We start from the raw sequence: 24,752 nt of genomic DNA on the forward strand, positions 1-24,752 counted from the left end.
GAACAGTTGCCTCCCTCTGTCTACCAGCCCCTATTGACGTCATCTGTTGCCTTTTTTGACAGAAGTCTTATTTCTCTTTGGATTCCTGTCTATGTACAGGTTCTGTACAAGGTTCTGTACTTTGACTTTTCTATCTCTTTCTCTCTCTGCTAAATCATGAAACTTAAAGAAAATGAAGAGGGGAAGGAACGAAGAAGAGAAGGAAGAGTGGTAAATGAGAGATTGATGGAACATATGTGTGCTTTTTGAGTACCTAAGGGTTGTGAATGTACATTTATATAACAGCTAATATTGAGGAAACCATTTGTGTCGGGGTGAGTAAACCTCTGACAGATTACATGCAAGCACTTGCGCATGTGTTTCATTATTTGATTGCCTTAGGAGACTGCTGTTTAAGTTGGCAGATCAACTTATTAAAAGCAAAGCTTGTCTGCTGGCAAGATTACAGCACACTGGGGGTGGGGGAGGGCAGAGAGCCCGAATGTTGAGGTAGAGTGTGTTTATAGTGTAAGGAAACTATAATGTTACTGGAGGAAAGTAGGATTAAATGTGGTTCCAATTTATTGTACTGGGCTCAAGATTATATTCCTTCAGGATTTGGGCATATATGGTGTGTGTGTGTGTGTGTGTGTGTGTGTGTGTGTGTGTGGCTTTTTTAAAAAAAACAAAACACGTTTAAGTCAAATATGTTGAGAAGATCTGGAATACCTTTCTCTTCAAACTTTTAGAAAGCGCGGGCATTTTGTTCTCAATATTTCTTAAGTATTTGAGCAGCTTTGAAAATAAAGAACGCCAATAGTAACAGAACAGCTAGATTTGCTGGTCTCACTATCCAGTTATGCAGTGCTAAGCTGCTGCTGGTGGTGTTGCTGTTAAATTTGTATACTACCCTATACCCATAGATCTCAGGGCGGTTCTCAGAATAATCAGGGCAATTCACAACATTCTGGGTCCCCCTTCCTGCCTTCTGGTGCAACACACAGAGGAGGGAGTTGACACAAATGAGCATGTTCACCATTTACATGTGGACCAGCTCACTGAGTCCATTGTCAATTTAACAGTGAGCTTTATGGTAAGCACTTTACGGCTACTTCACACATGGTTTCAAGCTATGCTTTTATCATGTGTTTGGATGCTGCTATGATAGGTTTGAATATATGTGCATACAGGGTAACTGGAAAACAAAATAGGATAAACCAGATAGCCCTGCATAATATTTGTCCTAATTCAGATGCCACCTATACGGGACCAAAGATGATATGTGTTTAAGCATATGCTTAGTTTGACCACATTTGACCCAATTCCATGCTGCAGTACCCTTGTTGTCACTCCGTAGTAGGGAAACTGATGACTAAAATGCACAAGTGAGCTTTCTGTTGCTTTATGGCAACAGAAGCTCTCTGAAAGTGACCAGTTAAGGCACGGTCTACCTGCCCTTTCCTGGTAGCCCATTGAGTGGGGGGAAAGAGGATTCTGTCTCTATCCATTGTTGGCATCTGCCCCACAGCAAGTGACTCCCAGCACTAGCTCAGAGACCACCACCATTATCAAAGCACATTCAGTGTGTTCAGGTTATTTTGTGTGGGCCTCTGATGACAGCACTGCTTGCACAAGACAAACAGTAAACCCTTTCCTACAGATAATTAAGATAGCTATTTACACAGTATGCCTGTTATACTAGAGAGATAGAAAGCAGTACCAAGGCATCCAGTATAAGGGTATTGACTGGCTGAAATCCTAGATGCCCTTACCTGAGAGTAAGTCCCATCGAACTCAGTGGATCTTACTTATGCGTGGACATGGAGAGGCCTGCAATGTTAAGTATCTTTAAAAAACAAAACAGCACGCGGGGAACAGGAAAGAAAATGTGGTGGACAAGAAAATAAGATCCACTCCCCGAGGGTTACTTCTCTTTCTGCAGCAAAGCAATATGAGGTGCAATAGATTAATTGCCACATCAGCTCAGTTTTAAGCAACTTTAATTGGTGCATATGTTTGTACACTGCTCTAAGATTCAAGGGAAAGGCTAATTAGGGTACAGCTTGTTCTAACTGCCTGTGTGGATTCAGTGTAATAAAAAATCGTGTGCAAAGTACATGCTCAGGTGCTGTGGGCGGTGTTGCCTTCAGTTATTTTAGGAATAAGTGCACTGGCCTATTAGAAGAAAAGGTTACCAGACCTAGTTGAGACACAGCTCTCTCTCTCTCTCTCTCTCTCTCTCTCTCTCTCTCTCACACACACACACACACACACACACCATTTCCTGTTTACCAGAATTCAAATACTGTACGTAGATCTTAAGTTCTCCGTACAAGTAGGGCTGCTTTATGTAATGAAAAAGTCCTCATTGAGCATTCTGGCCTAAACATCTCCTGTCTGTATTGCATGGGCTTCCTTGTGGGTCTGGCACGGTGCCATGTTGTATGATGCTGTGTAAACAGAACATGCAAGGAACTGTTTGCTGATACTAGAAATCTTGGGATTGTTAAATACTGGCAGCTTTAGTTTTTGTGTTAGAAAAGATATGAGCTTTCCTACTGGCAGAATTTTGAAATTCCAGATAGTTAGATGTTCACAGGCGGGCAAGGGGTGGTTTTCTTGAAATAATTGCAAGCAAGAAACCTGCATTAAAGCAATTATTTGAATTAGTCCCTGTCCCCTGTTGGTAACCTAAGACCCTCCAAATGGTGGTGAACTACAGCTGCCCTCAGTCCTGTGGCCAGTGCTCAGAAATGATAGCAGTTGTAGTTCAGCAACATCTTGAAGACCACTGTTTCTCCATCCTGCTTATGTGATTTTAATCATTTCGATGTAAACAAAGCTGTCCTTTTTAAAAACGAAACCAGACTGAAAATAGCTCACTATAAAATGATTGCCAAAACTTGTCATAGGTATCTTAACAGATGACAAATGAATTTGCAGAGCAGTGTGAAATGTCACGGTGTTAACTCCTGTTACGAGTGAGAGCTTGTTGTCAGAGTGCCAATATGAAATAAGACCAGACATTGTCACAAATACATACAGCATATGCTTATGTGCATGGTTGGTGACCTACCCAATTTTCTGTGTGGAATAAATTCTTCATTATGTCGTTAAATTAGGCACACACACGACATTTCGTCTTCTGAATATGAGGTGCTAATTTGGAAGAAAGTATTTGCTTCATCTCCCTTGTATGAGAAATAAAATAGGCAGCTAAATGGCTTAATAGTGCAAACAAAATGGATACATAGTAGGAACCCAAGAACAAATGCGTACATTGACAATAAATGTTTACAGTCAAGTTTTGTCAATGTTTTCTGATAATCTGAAGCTACCATTATGAATCTTGCCTCCTTTTGCTTGAATGGGTGATAAGACTTCAACTCTTCATATTGAAGCCCACTTTGGACAATGTAAGTGGTAATGAGCCAATCTGTTAAAGAATACTATATAAAATAAATCTATTAAAATCCATTTCTTTTCCCCTAGTTACATGATTAGTCAAAACGTGTTTAGTAAAACAAAACAATGTAGTAAAAGGTAAAGGCAAAATACAAAATAATGTAACACTTCAGGGATAAATGCAATGCTCTCATGGAACTGCACAGATTAGAAAAAAAGGCATGGATTACTTTTTAATCAAAAAAGTTAAAGCATCAGTTTTAGCCTATAATTAAGGAATAACTAGAGACTTAAAAGAGATCTCTGCAGCATAATGCTGCTCATAGCATAATGGCCTGCTGTTGTGCAGGAGACTGATCTAAGGTTTTTGTGGAAAATACTGACACCCTGAGGTGAAGAGTAACTTCAAAGCAATCTCATAGTTATAAGATCACTTAACTCTTGCATTACGTTGTTTCCAGTAGATTTTGCTGCTCTGCATTTCCTCCGCTTGATGGTTATCCCTTCTAAGCATTTTGAGAACTTTGGCCCTGTAACTGGTGCTGACCATCTCTAATGAACTTAGGAACATACAGTAGAAAGATGCCTTATACCGAGACAAACTCATCTAGCTCAGGGCTTCAGCCAGGAGTCCTTCCAGCCATACAATGAGATACCTGGAGTTAAACATGGGAACTTCTGCATGCAGAGTGTTGTGGGGGTGGGTGGGTTATTGTTAATGTTGTTGTTAATTGCTCTCTAGGCACTGAAAATTCTTTCTTCTTTTGGCAAAGATTTACCAACATCACATGATACTTGCTCCATTTTTAACACAATGCAATACACTGGTACCTCTAGTTAAGAACTTAATTCATTCCGGAGGTCCGTTCTTAACCTGAAACTGTTCTTAACCTGAGGTACCACTTTAGCTAATGGGGCCTCCCGCTGCCGCAGCGCTGCCACCACACGATTTCTGTTCTCATCCTGAAGCAAAGTTCTTAACCTGAAGCACTATTTCTGGGTTAGCGGAGTCTGTTACCTGAAGTGTCTGTAACCCGATGTACCACTGTACAGGTCACGGCAAGATTGGCTTTTGCAGGGTTCAGGTAAAATATCTTTTGCATGTCTCACTTGGGTACCAAACTGGCAAGATACTACATATTTTACTGGCCAAAAGTAACCCCAGTCAATCTCTTAGGCTACCCCTCAGTGAAGATAAAACTTTTGGAGAGAACATGTAGTACTGTAGCTCTAAATGCCAGTTATAAATGAAATAAGTAAATGAATTATGTTACAGTGACCACTTACACATCACCCAAAAAAAGAGGACAAAAGACAAGAGCATCTGCTTTGCTTGCAGAAAATCGCAGGCCATCTCCAGGTAGGACAAGAATGTCCTCAAACTGAAACCCTGCAAAGCCACTGCCAGTCAGTGTACGATGCTATATTGAGCCACAGACCCCTGTGTTCCTTCCTATAAGCATTGGTGCCAATTTTAAAATTAGGGCTATAATTTAAATAGAAAGCCAATACTTCTTGACGTTGGGAGGGGGGAGGGGGAACTCTGTGTCCAGGTGACCTATGTGGCTGCTCAGACTACTGTCCCTGCAATAATTTCCATGCCCCTATTTTAGGGTTATTTGTCTTGAAACCGGACTAAGTCGAAACAGAGGACTCCTTCAAAAAGAAGACTGCCCTTTGTAAAGCAGGACTAACAGACAGTCTACATTAGGTGCTGCTAGAACCATCAGGCTAAAAGAGCGAGAGAGAGAAAGCAGGTAGCGGATCTTGCCAATGTCCTGCTTTGTTTTTAGTGTAATTAGAAAATGGATTTCTATAGTTGCTGTTCAACAAGGAAAAATAATGCCAGTGTGTATTATTATTATTATTATTATTATTATTATTATTATTATTATTATTACTACTACTACTACTACTTCCACAGCATGCTATTGCTTTACACGGTGTTTTTCTACAGTAGCACAAGCAAAAAGAAGATAATTCCCAGCTCTAAGGGTCTTACAAGCTAAACTGTTACTCCAGTGCCACTAAAGTTTTGTCGCCACCTTGAACTAACAGTTCTACACTGAACATGGCATTTCTAAACAGAAAGCAGGTTGAAAAAGGTGTTGTGGCTTTCATAAAATAGTGTGTGCTTCAAAAGCAGCCCGTAGAGGGGAGTAGAATATAACAGGACGATTTAACTACAGGCATTCTTTTTTTTTTAAAGAGTTCCAGTTGGAGCCAACTAAAAACATCTGCTGTCTTATTTATAGTTCCCAGTTCCAAGAAGTATATTCTGTGGCAGATGAAAAAGTGGATGACAGCTCATAATTCATAAAGTTACCAAAGCCTAATCTGATAGAACATAATGTACAAACTCCTCCCTCCCACACAGACAATATCGCTTCCTTTTAACACGAGATAGCATGGCTTTGCTACATATTAAACTGAGCGCTGACATACAATTTACAGCCCTTGTTATAATAATTAAACTTTAATAAAGAAGCACCATGGCCTATTATTGCAAAATGTTGGCTCAGAGCCAGCAATTTGGGGAGATGCATCTTGTTAGTGTGATTCTAAGCCAGTTTTGTTTTGTTGTTAAATCCAGTTCACTTCCCCCTCAGAATCTATTTTTCTTTCGTATTACAGGAACCTCTTGCCTTGTTGTGCTGAGGATTGTTTTCCTTTTTCCTTTAACAAGGGAGGAGAGGGGAGGGGAAGACATTGTCTAGCATATCATTTTTTTATTTTGTTAAAAATACTGGTAAATGAGAGCTTTCTGGGTAGTGGGCTGGGATTGAATTAGCCTGTTGTAAGAGTGTATGTCCAACTTAGTTTATAATCAAGTTTTTGGATGAAGGCTTTGGTAAGTTGTTGGTAAGCGGTATTTCCCCATGCAAGCTTTTCCCTAAAGTTTCAAAGCAGCATTTTCTTTTAGAGGGTATGGAGGTTCTCACAGATGGCGGATACACCTTATTAAAGCAGCTTAAAATGATATAATGTGCGAAATATAAATGCATCATTTTTACAAATATAAATATTTACATTATGTCTTCAGAAAGCAATTCTTTGGAACAGGTGCCATCCAAATGAACAGTTGTTGCACCACTGCGCACACCCAACCCTCCCATCTCACTAGACCAGAGCTTTCCAAACTTTTCATGCTGCTGACACACTTTTTAGACATGCATCATTTTGCAACACAGCAATTCAGTTTTACTAGAAACCGGAGATTAAACTAACCCACTTCCAGCCGCAGGAGCAGGGCGGGGGGGGGGGCATTCGCGCGACACACCTACACACTACAGCCAACACACTAATGCAGGCTTCCTCAACCTTGGCCCTCCAGGTGTTTTGAGACTACAATTCCCATCATCCCTGACCACTGGTCCTGCTAGCTAGGGATCATGGGAGTTGTAGGCCAAAAACATCTGGAGGGCCGAGGTTGGGGAAGCCTGCACTAATGTGTCATGACATACTGTTTGGAAAGCTCTGCACTAGGCCTTGGAAAAATCAAAATATGGGGGAGAGTTCTTGAACATTTGGGGGACAGGGCAGAAGTGGTCTGGAATCCAGGTGGGGGTGACTGTATTACTTACTAATTGTTTTTTGAGGTCTTCTGTGGTCACCCCATGGCGGGGCAACCATCTTGTTTTCATACACTGTGCTGCTAACAACACAACATCACACTACACTAGTGCACCCCACAGTAGCAGTTGGGCTGCCGTTGTTCTGTCGCTAAACTGCGGCTTCGTTTTAAAGTTTAAAAAGATAAGAGAATACCAACACCAATCCTTGTGATAAGGAAGGAAGAGAAATTCATTGGTCCATGTTTTAATTTTCCACCCCAGGAGAGAAATGTGGATTAAAATGCAGCTATCATTCAGATTACACAGTTCTCAGAATTTTGTGGTGCTTTGTTGTTGTTGTTGTTTACTCGTTTAGTCGTGTCCGACTCTTCATGACCCCATGGACCAGAGCACGCCAGGCACCTCTATTCTCCACTACCTCCCGCAGTTTGGTCAAACTCATGCTGGTAACCTCGAAAACACTATCCAACCATCTCATCCTCTGTCGCCCCCTTCTCCTTGTGCCCTCCATCTTTCCCAGCATCAGTGTCTTCTCCAGGGAGTCTTCTCTTCTCATGAGATGGCCAAAGTACTGGAGCCTCAGCTTCACGATCTGTCCTTCCAGTGAGCACTCAGGGCTGATTTCCTTAAGAATGGATGCGTTTGATCTTCTTGCAGTCCATGGGACTCTCAAGAGTCTTCTCCAGCACCATAATTCAAAAGCATCAATTCTTCGGCGATCAGCCTTCTTTATGGTCCAGCTCTCACTTCCATACATCACTACTGGGAAAACCATGGCTTTAACTATACGGACCTTTGTTGGCAAGGTGACGTCTCTACTTCTCAAGATGCTGTCTAGGCCTGTCATTGCCCTTCTCCCAAGAAGCAGGCGTCTTTTCGTGGTGCTATTTCTGCTCAAAATATTCGCACAAAATGCATACTTCACAGAATTAAAAATGCAATAGTATGTATTTAAGGGGGAAGTGCAGTGAAAAGCACATGAAACATACATTTTAGCAGAAAGTGTGTATAATTTGAGTGCAAATTTTTCATTTTTTTTTAACTACAAATAAAGCATGGCAAGGAATTAATCTGTGATTGAGTACATGTGAAACTCAAACTGAGCATAAATAAAGGGATCCAGCCACCTACATACATAGCTCAGTTGGTGGAGCATGAAAGTCTTAATCCTGGGGTCCTGAGTTCGAGCCTTGCGTTGGACAGAAGATTCCTGCATTGCAGGGGTTTGGAAAATATGGCCCTTGTGGTCCTTTCCAACTCTACAACTCTGTGATTCTACAATCTCCGCTTTTGGACCGCCTCATAAAATACCAACAGAGCAATTCAGACTGTGACCAGGCAGCAGCAGGCCATGCTGGGGTGACAGCCACCATAGTATCCACAGCCCCGTCCATTATGCTGGTGTTGGAAGTTGAAGGAGGCAGGCAGAAATGTGCTGTGAGCTATGCCGGCTTGGAACTGCTGTAGCCATTAGGCCTTCATTGGACCCGGTGCTGAGAAAATCTAGGAGAAAAGAAAAGGTAAAATTACTCAGGTTTTGATTTTAACTGTAATGTTAGACCATAGCCTCCTGGATACCTTCTAGTAAATGAGGTGTGTGTCCCCGTCCCCCCAGCTTTTTCAATAGTGTATCTTATTACATTTTAAAGGGCAGGTTAGGTTATAATTTTGGTTCTATCCACTTTCATTCTTCCTCTAGCAGTAATGAAAGGTTTGGCTCAGAGGCTTGCAGAGCCAATCTTCCAGCTTTAACTTTCCATAGGTCTTTGCCAGGTAATAACTCTGAAAATCTCTTTTTACTGAGAACTCCTGCAAAAAGTGCAGCTGTGTGCTGGTTTCATCTTGCAGCTCATAGCTATGTTGGCAGTGCTCAGTTGCAAGGTATGTGTCGTCCGCTCACACACGTTGCTGTTGCTAAATGCTGTTCAGGCATGTCTCTATTAACAAGAGGAGGGAGAGCTTTTGGATTGGAGGGAATCTCAGCTTCTGTTTCGTCTGATTGGTTATGGCCGGTGGCAAGGTAAAAATAGAAGGAGTGGAAAATCCAGCATTTCTCGCATGTCATCAGAAGCCTCCTTTTAACCTGGGATAAATGCCTAATGAGCAGGGAAGAAGGCTCTTTTAAGACAATCCCCCGGCAACTTTTGAACACTGGGGGCTGCGAGCTTCAAAATAAAACCCAAAGGGTGCACTTGGTCTGAACGTGAACGTTAAAATGATTACTTTAAGTGAAAAATTGATACTGGATTGTAGCAAAGGGATCTGCAAAGTTGCCCAGATTCTTAAGAGTGGACTTGGCTCTCCAAACCTTTGTGCTGTGAAGCACACATCAAAGCAGAAGATAGTATTGAAGTCAGGTACCGATTGCAGGCTGCTTGTCAAGTTTCGTTATTTATCTGTGTCCATTGAAAATTGTGTGTTGAGGGGGCGGGGTGGGGGTGGTGGGGGCTTGTTTCTTGCCATAATCCTTTTGATACATGTTCAGTCCTCTGCTCTATTACCACTAATCCATATTCAGAGCTTGTTTTGGCAGTGGTAGCTGGAATACTTGCTTCCATTCCGTTTTGTTGCTGTAGCATGTCAGCTTTCTTTAAAAATATATATATAAAAAATTAAAGCACCACGAACAAACCTGGCTTCCTTCTGTGTAAATCTTGTAAAATGGTACTTAGTTCTAAGAATGTTGTAAAGTGTTTAGTTTGGCAGACAACTGTTTCCTGAGGTCTTTTTTTATTTTTTAAAAAACCCCTAAATGACTGTAATTTTCAGTGTTGTGCCAAAGGTGGAAAGTTTACTGTCGAAAGTACCAATTGCAGTAAAATGGTATGGGAATTTTATATAGGAGCATCGCAGAACAGAGCAGCTCACGGCTACAAGAGCTACGAAACCCACTACTATTAAGAGAGTGTCGTTGTGTCAGAATTGTTGGTGATATGCTTTGCTCAATCATCACTTCATCACATTACAACGTTAAGGGGTTCCCCTCCCCATCAATTTATTTAGAATTTAACTAATTTCATTAAAAATTATGATTGGCAGTTTGTTTGAATCAGTGAGGTGGTATTTGGCTTCGAAGAATCAGGGCTGTCACCCAATTAAATAAATCTTTCTTAACTTTATGATATTGGTTGATTTACCTATGATTAATCAGTTAAATTTGCATATGTAAAAACAGTTGTGAAGTAGTCATATACCATACTAGAATCTTTTTCCTGTTCCACTTTTTTCATTTTAACTTCGGAGAGTCATTCTCTCTTTCCTGAGAGAGCACAGAGAATACCTGTTCTAGTGGCCATTTCCAGCTTACATATGTTTTAAATGCTGCTCAATTAATGGCAGTGTTAGAAACTGAGATATGAGAGCTAGGAGCTAAATGGCACCTTAAACCTAGGTTACGGGCGCAACAACGCAATCAAGGTGTGCTTTTTTATAACAAGAATACAGAGCTGAAAATGAATGAACTGCAGCTAAAATATCACGTTCATTTTTCACATGGTCTCAGAAACTGCTCGCGCACATGGAATTCCCTGTCGCAAAATGCGCCTAGAACAATGGGAGTTTCGAACACTGATTAATGGGTGGTAGTGGTAGATTTTCAGGCAATTTTAACTGATTTGTCTACATGGGGGTAAGCCCCATTGGGAATGTGCATAGGATAGGGCATGTTGCAGCCCTCAAAACTATATTTTATGTAGCAAACCCAATTGATTGCAAGAGCATTTCTAGCTCTGCAGCAGCCTATTTTTCTAACTGCAAAATATAAGGCAAGAGAAGAGAAGCCTCTCTTCTAAAACATCAAAATACTTGATACAGCATTCCTAATTTACTTCTGATCTAGGATGGGAGAACTAGGCTCAAAGGAATTGTGGTGGGCGGGTGGAAAATGCAATTTGCTTTCCTTACAGAAACCGCTAGAGGGAGTAAGAGAGAGAAGGCAGTGAGCTGAATTTTTCGTTCTGCCGCTTGCCTCCCTCAGAACTGCTTTGTGCACAGCTATTTTTGATGCAGATACTTTTGTGCAGAAAACCGACATATACATGGCCATGCATGCATGGATTTGAAAAAGGCACAGTGATTGAGCAGCATTCTGCTGGTTGAAAGACTGGCTGCTTCTTGAGAACACAGACATTTTGGACCTAGAAGGTTTTAACAATGTTTTTGGGTGGCATGCATATTTGTGGTACGACAAGGTTAAAGCACATAAAGCATTAAAAAACCATATTGTCAGGAAAGCATTGTTCAATGTCTGGATAAGATACAAAGACTTACTGGAAAATAAAACCCCAAGGTGGTTGTCACCAATGGAAGCGAAGGCTCAGGAAAAAGCTCAATATGGAGGCCAAATGGCCGAAATATTGGAAAATATTGGAACAAGAAGGAGATAAATTGAAATTGCAGAGTTTTGAGAAATTAAAAGATAAAGTGCGAGATTGGCTTCATTATTATCAAATAAGAGAGGCCTATAATTTGGACAAAAAAATTGGCTTCCAGGTGGAAAAATCAAAATTGTAAACAGAACTGTTAGATCCCAAAACTAAGATACTTTCAAGAATGTATAACTTGCTGTTAAAATGGAATACGCAGGGCGAAACGGTTAAATCTGCTATGATCAAATGGGCACAAGATATTGGTCATAACATTATGTTTGCTGACTGGGAACAGTTGTGGACCACAGGTATGAAATTTACGGTATGTAATGCCTTAAGAGAGAATATTATGAAAATGATATACAGGTGGTACATGACACCAGTCAAGCTTACAAAAATATATCATTTGCCGGATAACAAATGTTGGAAATGTAAAGAAAATGAAGGTACATTCTTTCACCTTTGTTGGACATGCCCAAAGATTAAGGCTTTCTGGGAGATGATCTATAATGAAATGAAAAAGGTATTTAAATATACCTTTCTGAAGAAACCAGAGGCCTTTCTCCTAGGCATAGTCGGCCAATTGGTGCCAAAGAAGGATAGAACTTTCTTCATGTATGCAACAACAGCAGCAAGAATACTTATTGCAAAGTATTGGAAGACACAAGATTTACCCACCCTGGAAGAGTGGCAGATGAAGGTGATGGACTATATGGAGTTGGCGGAAATGACTGGCAGAATCCGAGACCTGGGAGAAGAGTTGGTGGAAGAAGATTGGAAGAAATTTAAAGACTATCTGCAGAAACACTGTAAAATTAATGAATGTTAAAATGATGTTGATTGAAAATAAGTGGCATTAGCAACAAAGTTAATAAGAATATGCAAAAATGAATTGATAATGGGTGAAAATATAGAGTTATAATATGTTAAGATATAGAGTTAAGATAAACGAAAGAGGGCAAGGATTTGCTGATTTGATTATTTAAATAGGAATACAAAAAGGGGAGGTGTGAGGAGGTCAAGGAAACAAGCTAATGAGTTTAAAGTAACAAAAATGGATTTGTTTTTAATTCTTTTTTATCTATTCGTTTTTTGTATTTATCTTTTTCTTTTTTTCTTTTTTATGTATTTTTTTCTTTTTATATGTCTTTTTTGTATTTTGTAAACCTATGTTTTTGTAAAATCTTAATAAAATATTTTATAAAAAAAAAAGAAAAAGAAAAAGGCACAGTGATTGAACACTTATGTAGGTATAAAAGTACAAGTACTTTTTAAAACACAGCAAGGTGCTTTATGCATGGATATCTTTCACCATGATCAGTTTCCCCAAAATTGGCAGAGCTTCTTCTAAACTTTTATAACATGATTGCTTGTTGACCAATGTAAGATTGACTACTGCTGGCTCCACCATGCTAGGATGGGAGTGAATGTTCTTTTCACAGAGTTCATTCTTCTGCTGGACACATTTCACAAAGAGCACTTCAAGGAAATCTTCTTTAGATTCTTGTACTGTGGATTTCCTAGTAATTGTGGCATATTCAAAGAACTACTGTTAAGAGGAAGTTTCTGATCCTTTAAAAAAATGCAGTATTTTAAATAGTTCTTGTAGAAATCACGGGGGGGGGGGGAGAAAGAAGGTGCGTAGCTCCCCCGGCTGGTCAAGTCCAGAGCTTTCTGTTCCATTGCATTTTATTATAAAAAGGTTGTATAGATTTTGCACATTCGGCTGTGTTCTGTTTTGAAGTGCACAGGAGTTCTACAGTTGTGCAGAGCACATGTTGACATAGAGAAACATGTGGGCACTTTGTATGGAACACTAGTGTGTGTATGTGTGTGTGCGGACATATGTGTTCATGCATCTGTGCAGCCTGTGGAGGACAGGGGAAGAAAAGAGTAGGAGGAGGCTCATCAAATACAGTGGTACCTCGGGTTAAGTACTTAATTCATTCCGGAGGTCCGTTCTTAACCTGAAACTGTTCTTAACCTGAAGCACCACTTTAGCTAATGGGGCCTCCTGCTGCTGCCGTACCACCGGAGCACGATTTCTGTTCTCATCCTGAAGCAAAGTTCTTAACCCGAGGTACTATTTCTGGGTTAGCGGAGTATGTAACCTGAAGCATCTGTAACCTGAAGCGTATGTAACCCAAGGTACCACTGTATGCAACTTTAAAGGAAGGGGGAAACAAGTGCTATGATGTGGACTCGATGACAACACAGACTTCCCTGTGCCTGTCGCCAGTCAAGTGCACCTCCATTCTGAACCTTTTTCCTTGGGGAGGCTGCACGTGTCTTTTCAGGGAGATTACAGGTTGTGAGGGAAGCAAGCATACTGCCCTTAAAGAGCCTTTGTAGCGACAGAAAAGTGGGTGGTGGGGTCAAGCGAGTTTGAGTATTGGTTATGCTGTATATGCAGTGCGAGGAAAAGCAGGTGCAAGTGTCTTTTAAGGACAGAAAGGCCTCAGGAACTTGATGAGGAGCAATGAACACAGGCGCCTCTGCATCTCCCATCTGGACTTTGCAGTGCAAATGGACCCAGAATGGAATACGGGCGGCCTGTCCTGTTTTGCCACCTGAGGTGAAACGAGAATTACCACACCTGCCATGTCCCAGTTCTCACCAAACTCTGCAGGAGCCTGGGCGCTCCTCCAACTGTTGCCACTCGCTTTGCTTCTCCGCCTGGGGAGGGGAAGACGAGCAGCAATGCTGCGCACCAGAATGCCTCCCCCTCAGCAGCAGAAGTGGTGTGGCTCTGATGCTGCATCATTGCTAAATGGTCACATTCCAGTGGTGCCCTGTGGTACAGAGCTCTGTGTCACCATGCCCAACAGGCTTCCTTCATCAGTTATACTGAAAATTGAAACAAACAAGGCCGGGGGAGGTGTGTCGAGACTTCTCAAAAGGTTGCTCCAATGAAGAGCTCCAGTTGCCATTTTGGTGTGTCCATGGTCACAAAACTGGATGCTTGTTTCAAACTACTATGCACTTTGCATGAACCACCGTACAGCAACTATCCCATTTATTACATCCCCAGCATATTTGGGTGCATGTTTTCATTGCTTATGGCAGCCAGTGCAAAACTCTGGACCATCTTTCACCCAGTAGGGTCCATCACTGCTCTTATACTTTGTTTTAGCTAGCCATGGAAATATGCCATGCTGGCAGGGATAGCATTCAATATAAGGTTGCTGCTGCTTCTTTCTTTTTTTTGCAAGAAGTTGATAGTGGCACAGTGACCCCCTAAGCACTCCTGTGTCATGGTTGCTATTCCCATCCACTAAAACACTTGTGCATGGCTATCACACATGGGCTAGACACAGATCTGGATAAGGTTCATGACCTTTCTTTTATTTATGTTTCTCAGAAACGAGTGTGCCATTGATGCAACATGACTTGAGCCCTTTGCAGTGAAAGAGTTATAGAAATATAAGGGTGCATATTATTTATTCACTATTGCATGAGAAAATTCATATTGTAGTGATAAGTGGTTCAAAATAGCAAAGGGTGTAGCATGTGTTTCTGAAGTTTCATTCCAGGCCAGCAGAATTTCTACTGAAACTATGCTGAATATGTCCTGAATTATTTGGGACTCAAACTTCTTCTCCTTTTTAACTAAGTGATTATGTATGGTTCTAATACGCAAGGGCTGACGAGAAAACTGTTTGCCTAGACTTTGCCAGCTGATAAAGGGAATTTGTTCAGTGTTTAAAATTTAACCAGCTGCATTACATCTCATGCTTTTCATGAACTCTTAACTGTACCTCAGCTGCTTCATTTTTTAAAAAATATTTTATTTATTTCTCCTTTCCTTTACAGCTTTTACACTTCCAGATCTTTCAGAGCAGTTTTCTCCACCTGAAAAGGCGGCTCCTCTTCTTATCAAGTTAGTGGAAGCCATTGAAAGAAAAGGTATGCATATGGTGGCATAGGGCTAGAATATAACTTTGTTGTGTGCCTGGGCATTCGGATACCACCCCTTTTGAGCTTCACATTTTTGAATTGCAAATGGCAGGCCTAAATGTCAGGAGGCATATCAGGTCATGCTTAGTCTTGCACAATACTCATGTGCTTGCTTCCAGTGATGTTGGAATTATATCCAAGGTCCAGAAGTAATAATGATGATGATGATGATGATGATGATGATGATGATGATACAGTCGCATGCTGATTGAATTGTGGCTACTTGGTTTATTAAAGTAGTAATGAAGCTTGAACAGCTTGCCACCTCATAACTGGCTGTTGAGCTATATTGAAATGAACATGTAAAGACAAATTTGGAAAAGCCCTAGAAATGTGAAATGTTTTCAAACAGGTAGCAAAAACTCTGTCCTTGAAGTGAGTAGTTGATCCACAGGTAGGGACTGCTTGGGAGCATTAAACCAGCTTTCCCCCAACCTGGTGCCCTCCAGGTGTTTTGGGCTACATTTCCCATCGAACCCAGCCAATGAATGGTCAGGGATAATGGGATTTGTAGTCCCAACAACATCTGGAGAGCATTAGGTTGGGAAAGGCTGCCTGACGGGGGCCCTGCTTCCCTCAGGTGTGAGAAGCCAAGGCACAGTGTTTGGGTTTACTTTGAATGGCGGGAGTCCTGGAGAGTAATAATGTCTTTTGTATTCCCTGTTTGTAAACAAATATACCAATATCACACTTTGGAGGAAAAAAAACTCATAAGGCAAAAAGCACAATTGCTAAGGCTGTGTCAGTTTCTTAGAAAGAAGAACAGCCGTCAGAGCGCTTCAGGGTTAGTAAACTTCAGTGGAAACTCTCACTTCTCCGTCTGTGTGTGTCAAAATTCAAACTTGCTACAAACCTTTCTTTGCCCTTCCCATTTGCTGAAGAATGTTGCCAGAGGAGAGAAATTTCCTCCCATCATGAAACATGAATTTTCCTTCTATAGTTTGACTAGCATTTCTGTTACTGTACTGTTCCCATCCCAGCATGGATTTATTGTGTATGTGTGTTCCTTTCTCCATCTGACTTCTTCAACTGGTCAGCCTCACCTCCACAGTGTTATTCCATAGGTTTAGAAGTTAAAACAGGACTGACTATTGGTGCAGGTTAAAAGGCAGACGGTTTGAAGGTTGATGGTTTGCAATCTCTTAAGTGTAGTTCTTGCTCTGATGACTGGTTTACTTTAAATGCAGCCATTGTTAAATGTCACCAACTTCAAACACTTCTTATTGAAAGGAAGTAGCACCTGTACTGAGAACGGCTGTTTCAAAATATACAGGCACTGAGTTTGGGAGGGTTTATTAAAGGATCATGCCCAGCTCTTATGCTTTAGAAACATCTTCCACCAACTAACTACAGTGGTACCTCGGGTTAAGTACTTAATTCGTTCTGGAGGTCCATTCTTAACCTGAAATTGTTCTTAACCTGAAGCACCACTTTAGCTAATGGAGTCTCCAGCTGCCGCCACACCGCAGGGACATGATTTCTGTTCTCATCCTGAAGCAAAGTTCTTAACCCGAGGTACTATTTCTGGGTTAGCAGAGTCTGTAACCTGGAGCGTATGTAAACCGAGGTACCATTGTATTAAAGTTTTGTTTTGTTTTAAAGTCAGAACTGATCATAGATCTTCCATTTCATGTTTAGTTTGGCCCTGATGCAAATTTCAAAGTCAAGAATTTGGATAAGGTATATTTTTGTAGTGTTGCTCAGCTAGTTGTTTGCAGACATGTCCTGCATGGGGTGCCATTAGATGTGAGAGACTAAGAACGTAATTACACAAGCATGTGCAAACTCCTGCTATGCAGTGGCATTTGGGTGAAATACGATGTACAAAAAGCCACAGGATTTGCTTGAGGGTGCTTGTTTCTTTGTTTTAAAAACCCAATCTGCTCTGTTTTTAAGGTCTGGAATGTTCAACGCTGTACAGGTCACATGGATCAAGCAGTACTGGTGAATTGAGACAAATTACTGAGTGTGGTAGGTACAAATATTAATAGATTTCAGGGTTATTCACATGGGACAAATTAATTTAACATGTAAAACTTACACATGGCAGAGCAGTGTATTCCATTGGTATTCAGTTACAGTCTTAGCTTTCACTGACCCCGGGTCCCATTGACTTCGTAAATTCCTGGGATTAGGCCTACTTGGAAATATCTTGGTTGGCAATAGCTTTTAAGAAATATGATTGGCTGAGGATGCTGCTATAACTTAGGTTAGGTAAGGTAAGATTTATGCATGGCTTCCCCACTAAAAGAAGTCTCAGAGCAGTTTACAAAAAAAGTGAGAAATACAATGAAAAAAATCATATAAACATTATTAAAAGAGATATAAGAACACAATATCATAGTGTTGGAAATTCCCAAGTGCCCAGGAAAACACAAGCAATAGAACAATAGCAAGGTTGGTGCCTCCCTGGGAGAGAATTCCCTAGGGACCGATCCAGTACATCCATCACTATAACTGCTTGAGCAAAACATGAGAAATAGAGCCTTGTGTAATCAGAATATTGATGAAAACATGCTGTAAAACTCCAGATACAGCCAGTCTACAGTTGTTCAAATATTCTGGGTCCGAGGAGAATTTCTCTTGGACCTGAAAACGTATTTTTAAACTTTAACATGCATCCATTTAATAATTTTGTTCTGCATGCACAGATCACACACATGCACACATATACACACAAATGCATATATGTGTATATGCATTTGAATATATATCTGAAATTTTAGAGATGTAAAGTAACTTTCAGCACCAGCCAATAAAACATTTTCTTGTTTTCACTCTGGCCTTATCATTGGTTATAATGCTTTACTGTGCTACTGTTTACACAAAATATTAGTATGTAAAACATAGCTCAGTTAAAAATACCTTGAACTCTTAGAAGGCCTAAAACAATCTACTCATATTGCCCCATTAGTGAGAGGTATATCAAAGCAACGAAGTCTCCTGGTGGGCTTTGGACAGACCTCCTTGACTGAGTATACTTTTGTATGTTATTTGTATGGTGTGGCAATGTCTTTTCCTTATCATTCATGATTCCTTGAATGGTGTTACAGGTGAATAATGCAAAGACATTCAATATGTTTGTAAAGGTTCTTGCTTATTATATATTGCTTTTTTTAAAAAAAATATTCCTCACCAGTGTGCAGATTCACCATGCTCTCTCTTAGCGGCCTGTTGCCATTACTTTCTGTAGACAAACTTGGCATTAGAGGGGGGCATGGGATGTGATTGCCAAACTTCTTACATTAGGAAGCAGAGCTTTTACAGTACATTGTCTTTCTGCAATGTCTCTTAAATGTGTTCTACATAAAATTGAACTTCAGTGAAGAGTTCCTTTTTTAGATAGTTGTAAAAGGTATGGAGTCCTAGGGGGAGGGCAGTAAGAACCGCACACCCAGGCAACAGAACATCCGGGCAACAGAACACCCAACTGCCATCACTAAGCAGCTCAGCCAATGCACAGTAGCTCCCTATCTGCCCTTGGATAGTATAATATGATCCATAGCCCTGTAGGAAACCGGGGATATGCTACCCCAGAGCAATGACTTGCATGAAACCAGGTAGAAGCAGCCTCAGTGATGTTGTGTCGCGTGTTATTTTAAGTAAGCTGACTTGGGTAGCCTTCTGGATCGAAATAAATAAATAAAAGCACGTTTTGGATGCCTTGTTTGCTACATTATAAACCAAATTGAGATGCAGGCATTGCTTTCTGTTTTGCATGATCAAGAAAACAGTAGGGGTGGGGGCAGGCAGACTGAACATGCTCCAGAGGCAAAGCATGACTGGGACCTGTCTCTCCCTCTCTCAGATTTTTCTGCAGTGGATTTTGATGCCCTCGATCTGCAGGTTTTATCAGATGCTTTGAAGAGGTACTTTGTGGACTTGCCAAATCCCGTCATTCCAGCATCTGTTTACAATGAAATGATTTCCATAGCACAAGGTATGAACGTAAACTTTTTTTTTTGCAAATGCAGAATTCATTAGCAGTGGTAATTTTCGTTTCCTCCAAGGGTAGGTTATGGGAGGAAACAAAAATTCCAAAAATCGGACCTTTAGACAAGACTTGCATACATTTTTGGAGCCCTGCAGAAACACACACACGTTCCTTTTGAATCTGCTTTGTACACATAGCAAAGATCTGCCGCATAGTCCTGTTTCCCTGGCACACATATCTAGTTGAAAACGTTTGTCTGTTTGCATGTTATGCGCTCACCTTTCATTTTCATGTTAACAAAATCTCATGGAATTTTCTTAAAAACATAATGTACGAAACGGTTCTTAGTGTTAAGAACTCATTGTGACTTGGCAAGTACGATATTTGTACAAACCCTGGTTAACAAATCAAGGATTTGTCTGTATGCAGAAAGAGCTAATTGTTAACCTTTTATCAGTACTTGCGAGGTAAATGTATTAGAGTAGACAAGATTCTGAAGTCCATTCGCAATTCTGGGATACAGTGCAATAAATATGCATAGATAAGGCCCATCTCTTTTAGTATTGAATTCAGGCAGTAGGACTCAACCTGTTCAGTGGCAGCCTTGATAGTTATTTGCAAATTCTAGGGACAGGATATTGCTTCTAGTGTAACCTTCAAAGTTACAACAGCACCTCCGATGCTTATCAGCTACATCTCAGAATTACCCAATCATGTATGATGCTAAACAGAAGACAGACTTCTATCAGCACACGCTGAACATTTTGTGGCTTTTTACCAAATGATACTCCTGTTTCACTTTGACTTTTGTATAGTTTTTTCTGTCCATGCTTACTAAAGTTCTCATCGTTCAAGAGAAGAAAGAATTCATGTCTTCCTGTAAAACTTCTTGTTGAATTATACGAACCTCATTAGGAAACGTTCATTTCTTTGCAGAAGTGCAAAACTCAGAGGAATATGCTCAAGTGCTGAAGAGGCTCATCAGATCTCCTAATATACCTCAACAGTATTGGCTCACACTCCAGTATCTACTCAAACATTTCTCCAGACTTTGCCAGAACTCTACCAAAAACCTTTTAAATGCAAGATCCCTAGCTGAAATTTTCAGCTTTCTGCTCTTCAGGACCCAGGTAGCAAGGTAAGGTGTATGCATTTATTTAACTTACTTATTTATAAGATTTCTTACCTCCCCACCAACCTTAAGGTACTAGGTAAAAAGGTAAAGGTACCCCTGCCCGAATGGGCCAGTCTTGACAGACTCTAGGGTTGTGCGCTCATCTCACTCTAGAGGCCGGGAGCCAGCGCTGTCCGCAGACACTTTCGGGTCACGTGGCCAGCGTGACAAGCTGCATCTGGCGAGCCAGCGCAGCACACGGAACGCCGTTTACCTTCCCGCTAGTAAGCGGTCCCTATTTATCTACTTGCACCCGGGGGTGCTTTCGAACTGCTAGGTTGGCAGGTGCTGGGACCGAGTGACAGGAGCGCACCCCGCCGCAGGGATTCGAACCGCCGACCTTTCGATTGGCAAGTCCTAGGCACTGAGGCTTTTACCCACAGCGCCACCCGCATCCCCACGTAAGGTACTAGAGTGAGTTAATAATGAGATAGTATTTAATAAAGTTTCACTCAAAGTATATATATTGAAATTAATGGCCCTAACTTAGTCATGTTCATTAATTCCAGTGGCTCTACACTAAGTAAACCTTAGTTGAATACCACCCATTTAATCATGCAGTTAGAAAACCAATTACAGTTGTAGAAGCAAGTGAAATCATTTGTATACGTGTCTGATATTATTCAGAATATTCAACTTGTTCAGCGCATGCTTCCTTGTTTTAATATAAGACCAATATTTTTTTACAGCTCTGACAGTCCTGAACATCACATAAAAATCCTGGAAGTGTTAATTACAAGTGAATGGAATGAAAGACAACCTGCACCAGGTAAGAAAATCTGGATTTTGGAGGCATTTTGAAGTATATTTTGGAGAAGGCTGTACTTGTGGCATTTTCTTACCCTCTGCCTTTATTATTATGTTGAATTGGGAAGTCTGAGGCAAAATGGTTTTGCCTTCTCTGATGGTTAACTTCAGGTAGCAATGTTCACAGCTGAAAACCAAGTAGGCTACTCTGCCAAGCCGCGCTGTCCATAAGGCAGCTATGAGGAATCTAGGGCAGTGCACGGGAGCTGTTCTGGTATGCAATTGTACCTTCCTGCTTGCCTTGTTTTCTGATTAAGCACTGAGGGAAACTCCTGTGTAGAAATATCCAAAGATAAGATACACAGTTGTACCATGAGCTGGGTTCAAATCTCACCTCTGCCACAAACTCCCTAGATAGATTTACACAATCTATTGGGCTGTCCCCACCCCTGTCTGTAAGCTAAGGATGGTAATCTGTCAACCAATTTTTCCTTGCTTAAAGCCATATGTCATCACAACGCAGAAGATTATGGCTTACATGGCTTCATGAATGTGCTGACTCCCAGTGAGGAGCCTGTACCCATTTTGCTCCTCCCTGTGCCTTTTTGGCTCCTGCAGGAAAGGTTTGGCTTAGGGTATTGTCCAAGCTCAGGGTCAAGGTTAACGTCACTCTCCTGAAACCATGACCTGTAACCATAGGGCAGACCTTGGCACTGCACTGACATAATGTTGGAAAGAACCTTTCGCTGGGGGATTTTGTATACTGTGGACATTGTAAGGTGTTCTTTGGTGACTGATGACCAAATAAGCAAACTTTTGGCACATACTTTTATTTAAAGCAGATTTAATGTGTCTGAAAAAACTGAGTGTAGTAGAGGCTGTCTCAGGAACAGAATGTGAAGTCAAACAGATGTGATTTGGGTGTGCGAGCATAATTTTAAAAAGCAATAGTCGGTTGAAAATGGATACCTAGAAACAAATGGATGTATTGGTACTGGGTATGAAAACTGTGAACTGTAAGGGAGACACAAAGATTTAAATAGAGACTGTTATTTGTGGCGCAGCATCCCTTTTGCTTGTATTTATTTTTGATTCAGATTTGTCATGACCAATGGCTAGCACAGTAAAGTTATTTGGATTGGATTGGATCGGGTATGAAAACTGTTGCCTGCTTTAGAGAGCTGTTGTAGGGAATTGTGAAAAAAATGCATGTGAAATCTGACGGCAGCTTTGGTCATTGAATTGACATGGTTGGTTGACCCTTTTTAGAAAACTGGATTATGGAAACTATAGGCACTCAGTTCTATCTTGGAATAGACACCAAGTGTCAAAGGATTCTTCCAAGATGGTACCTACTGAATCGTATCCATGCATACTCCCCCTGCTCAAACCTTGTTGTTGTTGTTGCTTTGTGGGGAGAGGGGAGCATCATGGCTTCAGGGGAAGAAAAGGAAGGAAGAGCCTCATTTCAGGAAAGGAAATTCACCTGCACTGTGCTGTATTTAACCCTATGTTTTTATTAAGGAATATTTTAAGTACATTATCAATTGATATCACTGTAAGCTGTGCATTTATAGATTTCAGTATAATCCTTTATCACAACTCACCTGTGCTTAGGGAAAATTATTGAGTCTAAGTGATTTGGCTTTAAAAACATAATTTTAACTCTATCCCCCTGCTCTTGGCATCCCTTACTGTCACTTTAAGCCAGTCTACATTCTGATGTTTGTCCAGCAGAGGGCTCCCCTACTAAGCTAATAATAAGCAAGGCTCACATAATTTTAAACGAATAAAATACCTTGCTGAATTGTGATTCCCATACTTTGTCAGTGCTTCTTATTTTGTATGTTTTGGGGGGGGGGATACAGACACCAGTGATTTCCTTAGTGTAAGCCAACTAAGTAACACAGACAAATATTGCAGTTGGAAGTTGGGTTTGTATTCAACCTCTGCTTTTAGATGCTTTGTGAATCCAGTCTTTCAAGCACCATCAAACAAGTAACCAAATTATGCAAGATGTGGTAAAATTCTGGTTTTTATGGAAGAGAATAAATCAAATTGCAGTCACAATGCACAATCCTGCCCCTCTCTTTTGCTTTTTGCATGCAGCCTTGCACACGCATGAACGGATTAGCTCCACACACTGAGTTCTGTGTTTTTGGTGCCATCTATAGGGGAAGAACTAAATCAAGCCCAAATTAAATATCAGATACTCCTACAATGGTACCCCACAAGACGAATGCCTCGCAAGACGGAAAACTCGCAAGAAGAAAGAGTTTTCCGTTTTTCCAGGTGCTTCGCCAGACGAATTTCCCTATGGGCTTGCTTCGCAAGAAGAAAGCCCATAGGGAAATCTCCAGGGACCTCTTTTAAAATGCTGGCGGTCGGGAGCAAAGACTTTCGCCCACTGCCGGCCTTCAGAAGAGGTCCTGGACCTCTTCTGAAGGCCGGTAGGGGGCCAAAAGTCTTTGCTCCCCCCCGCCTGCCTTCCCGGGACAGCGGAGACTTCTCCGCTGTCCCGGGCGATCTTAAAATGCTGGCGGGCGGCAACGAAGCCTTCGCTGCCGACCCCCAGCATTTTAAAAGCCCCCGGGACAGCGGAGATGTCTCCCTCCCCCCCCAATTAATTTTCTGTTCCCCATTAAATGAATCAGAAGCTTATTTCCTTTGTGGTTGTATAACATTTTTATTTATGTAGTCAAAGGCAAGGAGATGTGAAGCTCATAAGAAAGTAAAATCTCCCAAAATATGTTTCTGCCCAAATTCAGGACTTTTAATGCAGTTTGATCCCAGGCCAACAAAGATTGAGAATACCAGTTGGTACCCGAGATGCCAAAAGTTGCCAAAGTATACGTATAAGTTATTATGGTCAGTTGACTAATAAATCCTGATTTGATTGATTGAGTGATTGATTGATTGATTGATTGATATAAGCAGGCAATGCAAGCAAACAGAGGGGCTGAGTTTCAAGTTTAAACTCATGTAACTTGAAAGCTCTGCGGCTGTCGATGTACCCAGGTTGAAGCTAGCGGGCGTTCAGGGAGGGACTGGGGACTTCAAGTTGATTTTAATTTGACTCAGCAGTGTGGGGCTTCATTTTATGGGTCTTCAAACACCACCTGTCGTTGTGGTCCGGTGAAAGTGTGTGGAAGGTGATGCAGTGAATGCTAACAAGCTTCTTCTGCGCTTGTGGGCTCTCAGAGACGCAGAACTTTACAAGGAAGGCTTTCATTCTGTTTTTCTCCCCCCCCCTCCCCTCCCCAGCTTAGCCACTTCCTGTGTTTGGCTGTTCATAATGCTTTTCTTGACAGTCATGTACTTCACTTCTGCATGCAGCAGCCAGCTACAGAGACTATTTTAAGGCCACTTACAATGGTCTTCTCATTTACTTGGCTAAAATGAGACTGGGTTAGTCTTGCATTGGCCACTTGTTAGCCGATGACAACTCTGACTTTGACTCTGCCTCCCCTCCCCCCCCCACCCGCCTGAAATCTCTTGCTCAGCAAATATTTGAACCTGCCCAAGTTAATCATGAAACTGAGATCTTTATCTCAGAGAGACGTGCAAGCTACAGAGGACCTTTTTTTTTTTTTAACTACTAAAATCAGTGATGA

At 41.2% G+C, this 24,752-nt stretch overlaps 1 protein-coding gene across 2 annotated transcripts in view; it reads left to right on the forward strand.

Moving 5' to 3' along the window:
* Positions 1-24,752, forward strand: part of PIK3R1 (phosphoinositide-3-kinase regulatory subunit 1) — a 64,969-nt gene that overhangs the window by 24,214 nt on the left and 16,003 nt on the right. Inside the window, exons 1-6 of one of the 2 annotated variants that reach the window (XM_053407706.1) lie at positions 9,076-9,316; positions 15,140-15,232; positions 17,180-17,254; positions 19,092-19,223; positions 20,154-20,355; positions 21,081-21,160. In XM_053407706.1, coding sequence (XP_053263681.1) covers positions 9,175-9,316; positions 15,140-15,232; positions 17,180-17,254; positions 19,092-19,223; positions 20,154-20,355; positions 21,081-21,160 — 724 coding nt within the window. In that variant the 5' untranslated portion in view covers positions 9,076-9,174. Of the gene's footprint in view, positions 1-9,075; positions 9,317-15,139; positions 15,233-17,179; positions 17,255-19,091; positions 19,224-20,153; positions 20,356-21,080; positions 21,161-24,752 lie in introns of those variants that run through there. The other variant, XM_053407705.1, reaches the window with a different exon arrangement.

The sequence above is a fragment of the Podarcis raffonei genome, chromosome 11, assembly GCF_027172205.1.
Source record: "Podarcis raffonei isolate rPodRaf1 chromosome 11, rPodRaf1.pri, whole genome shotgun sequence".
Taxonomy (NCBI): Eukaryota; Metazoa; Chordata; class Lepidosauria; order Squamata; family Lacertidae; genus Podarcis; species Podarcis raffonei.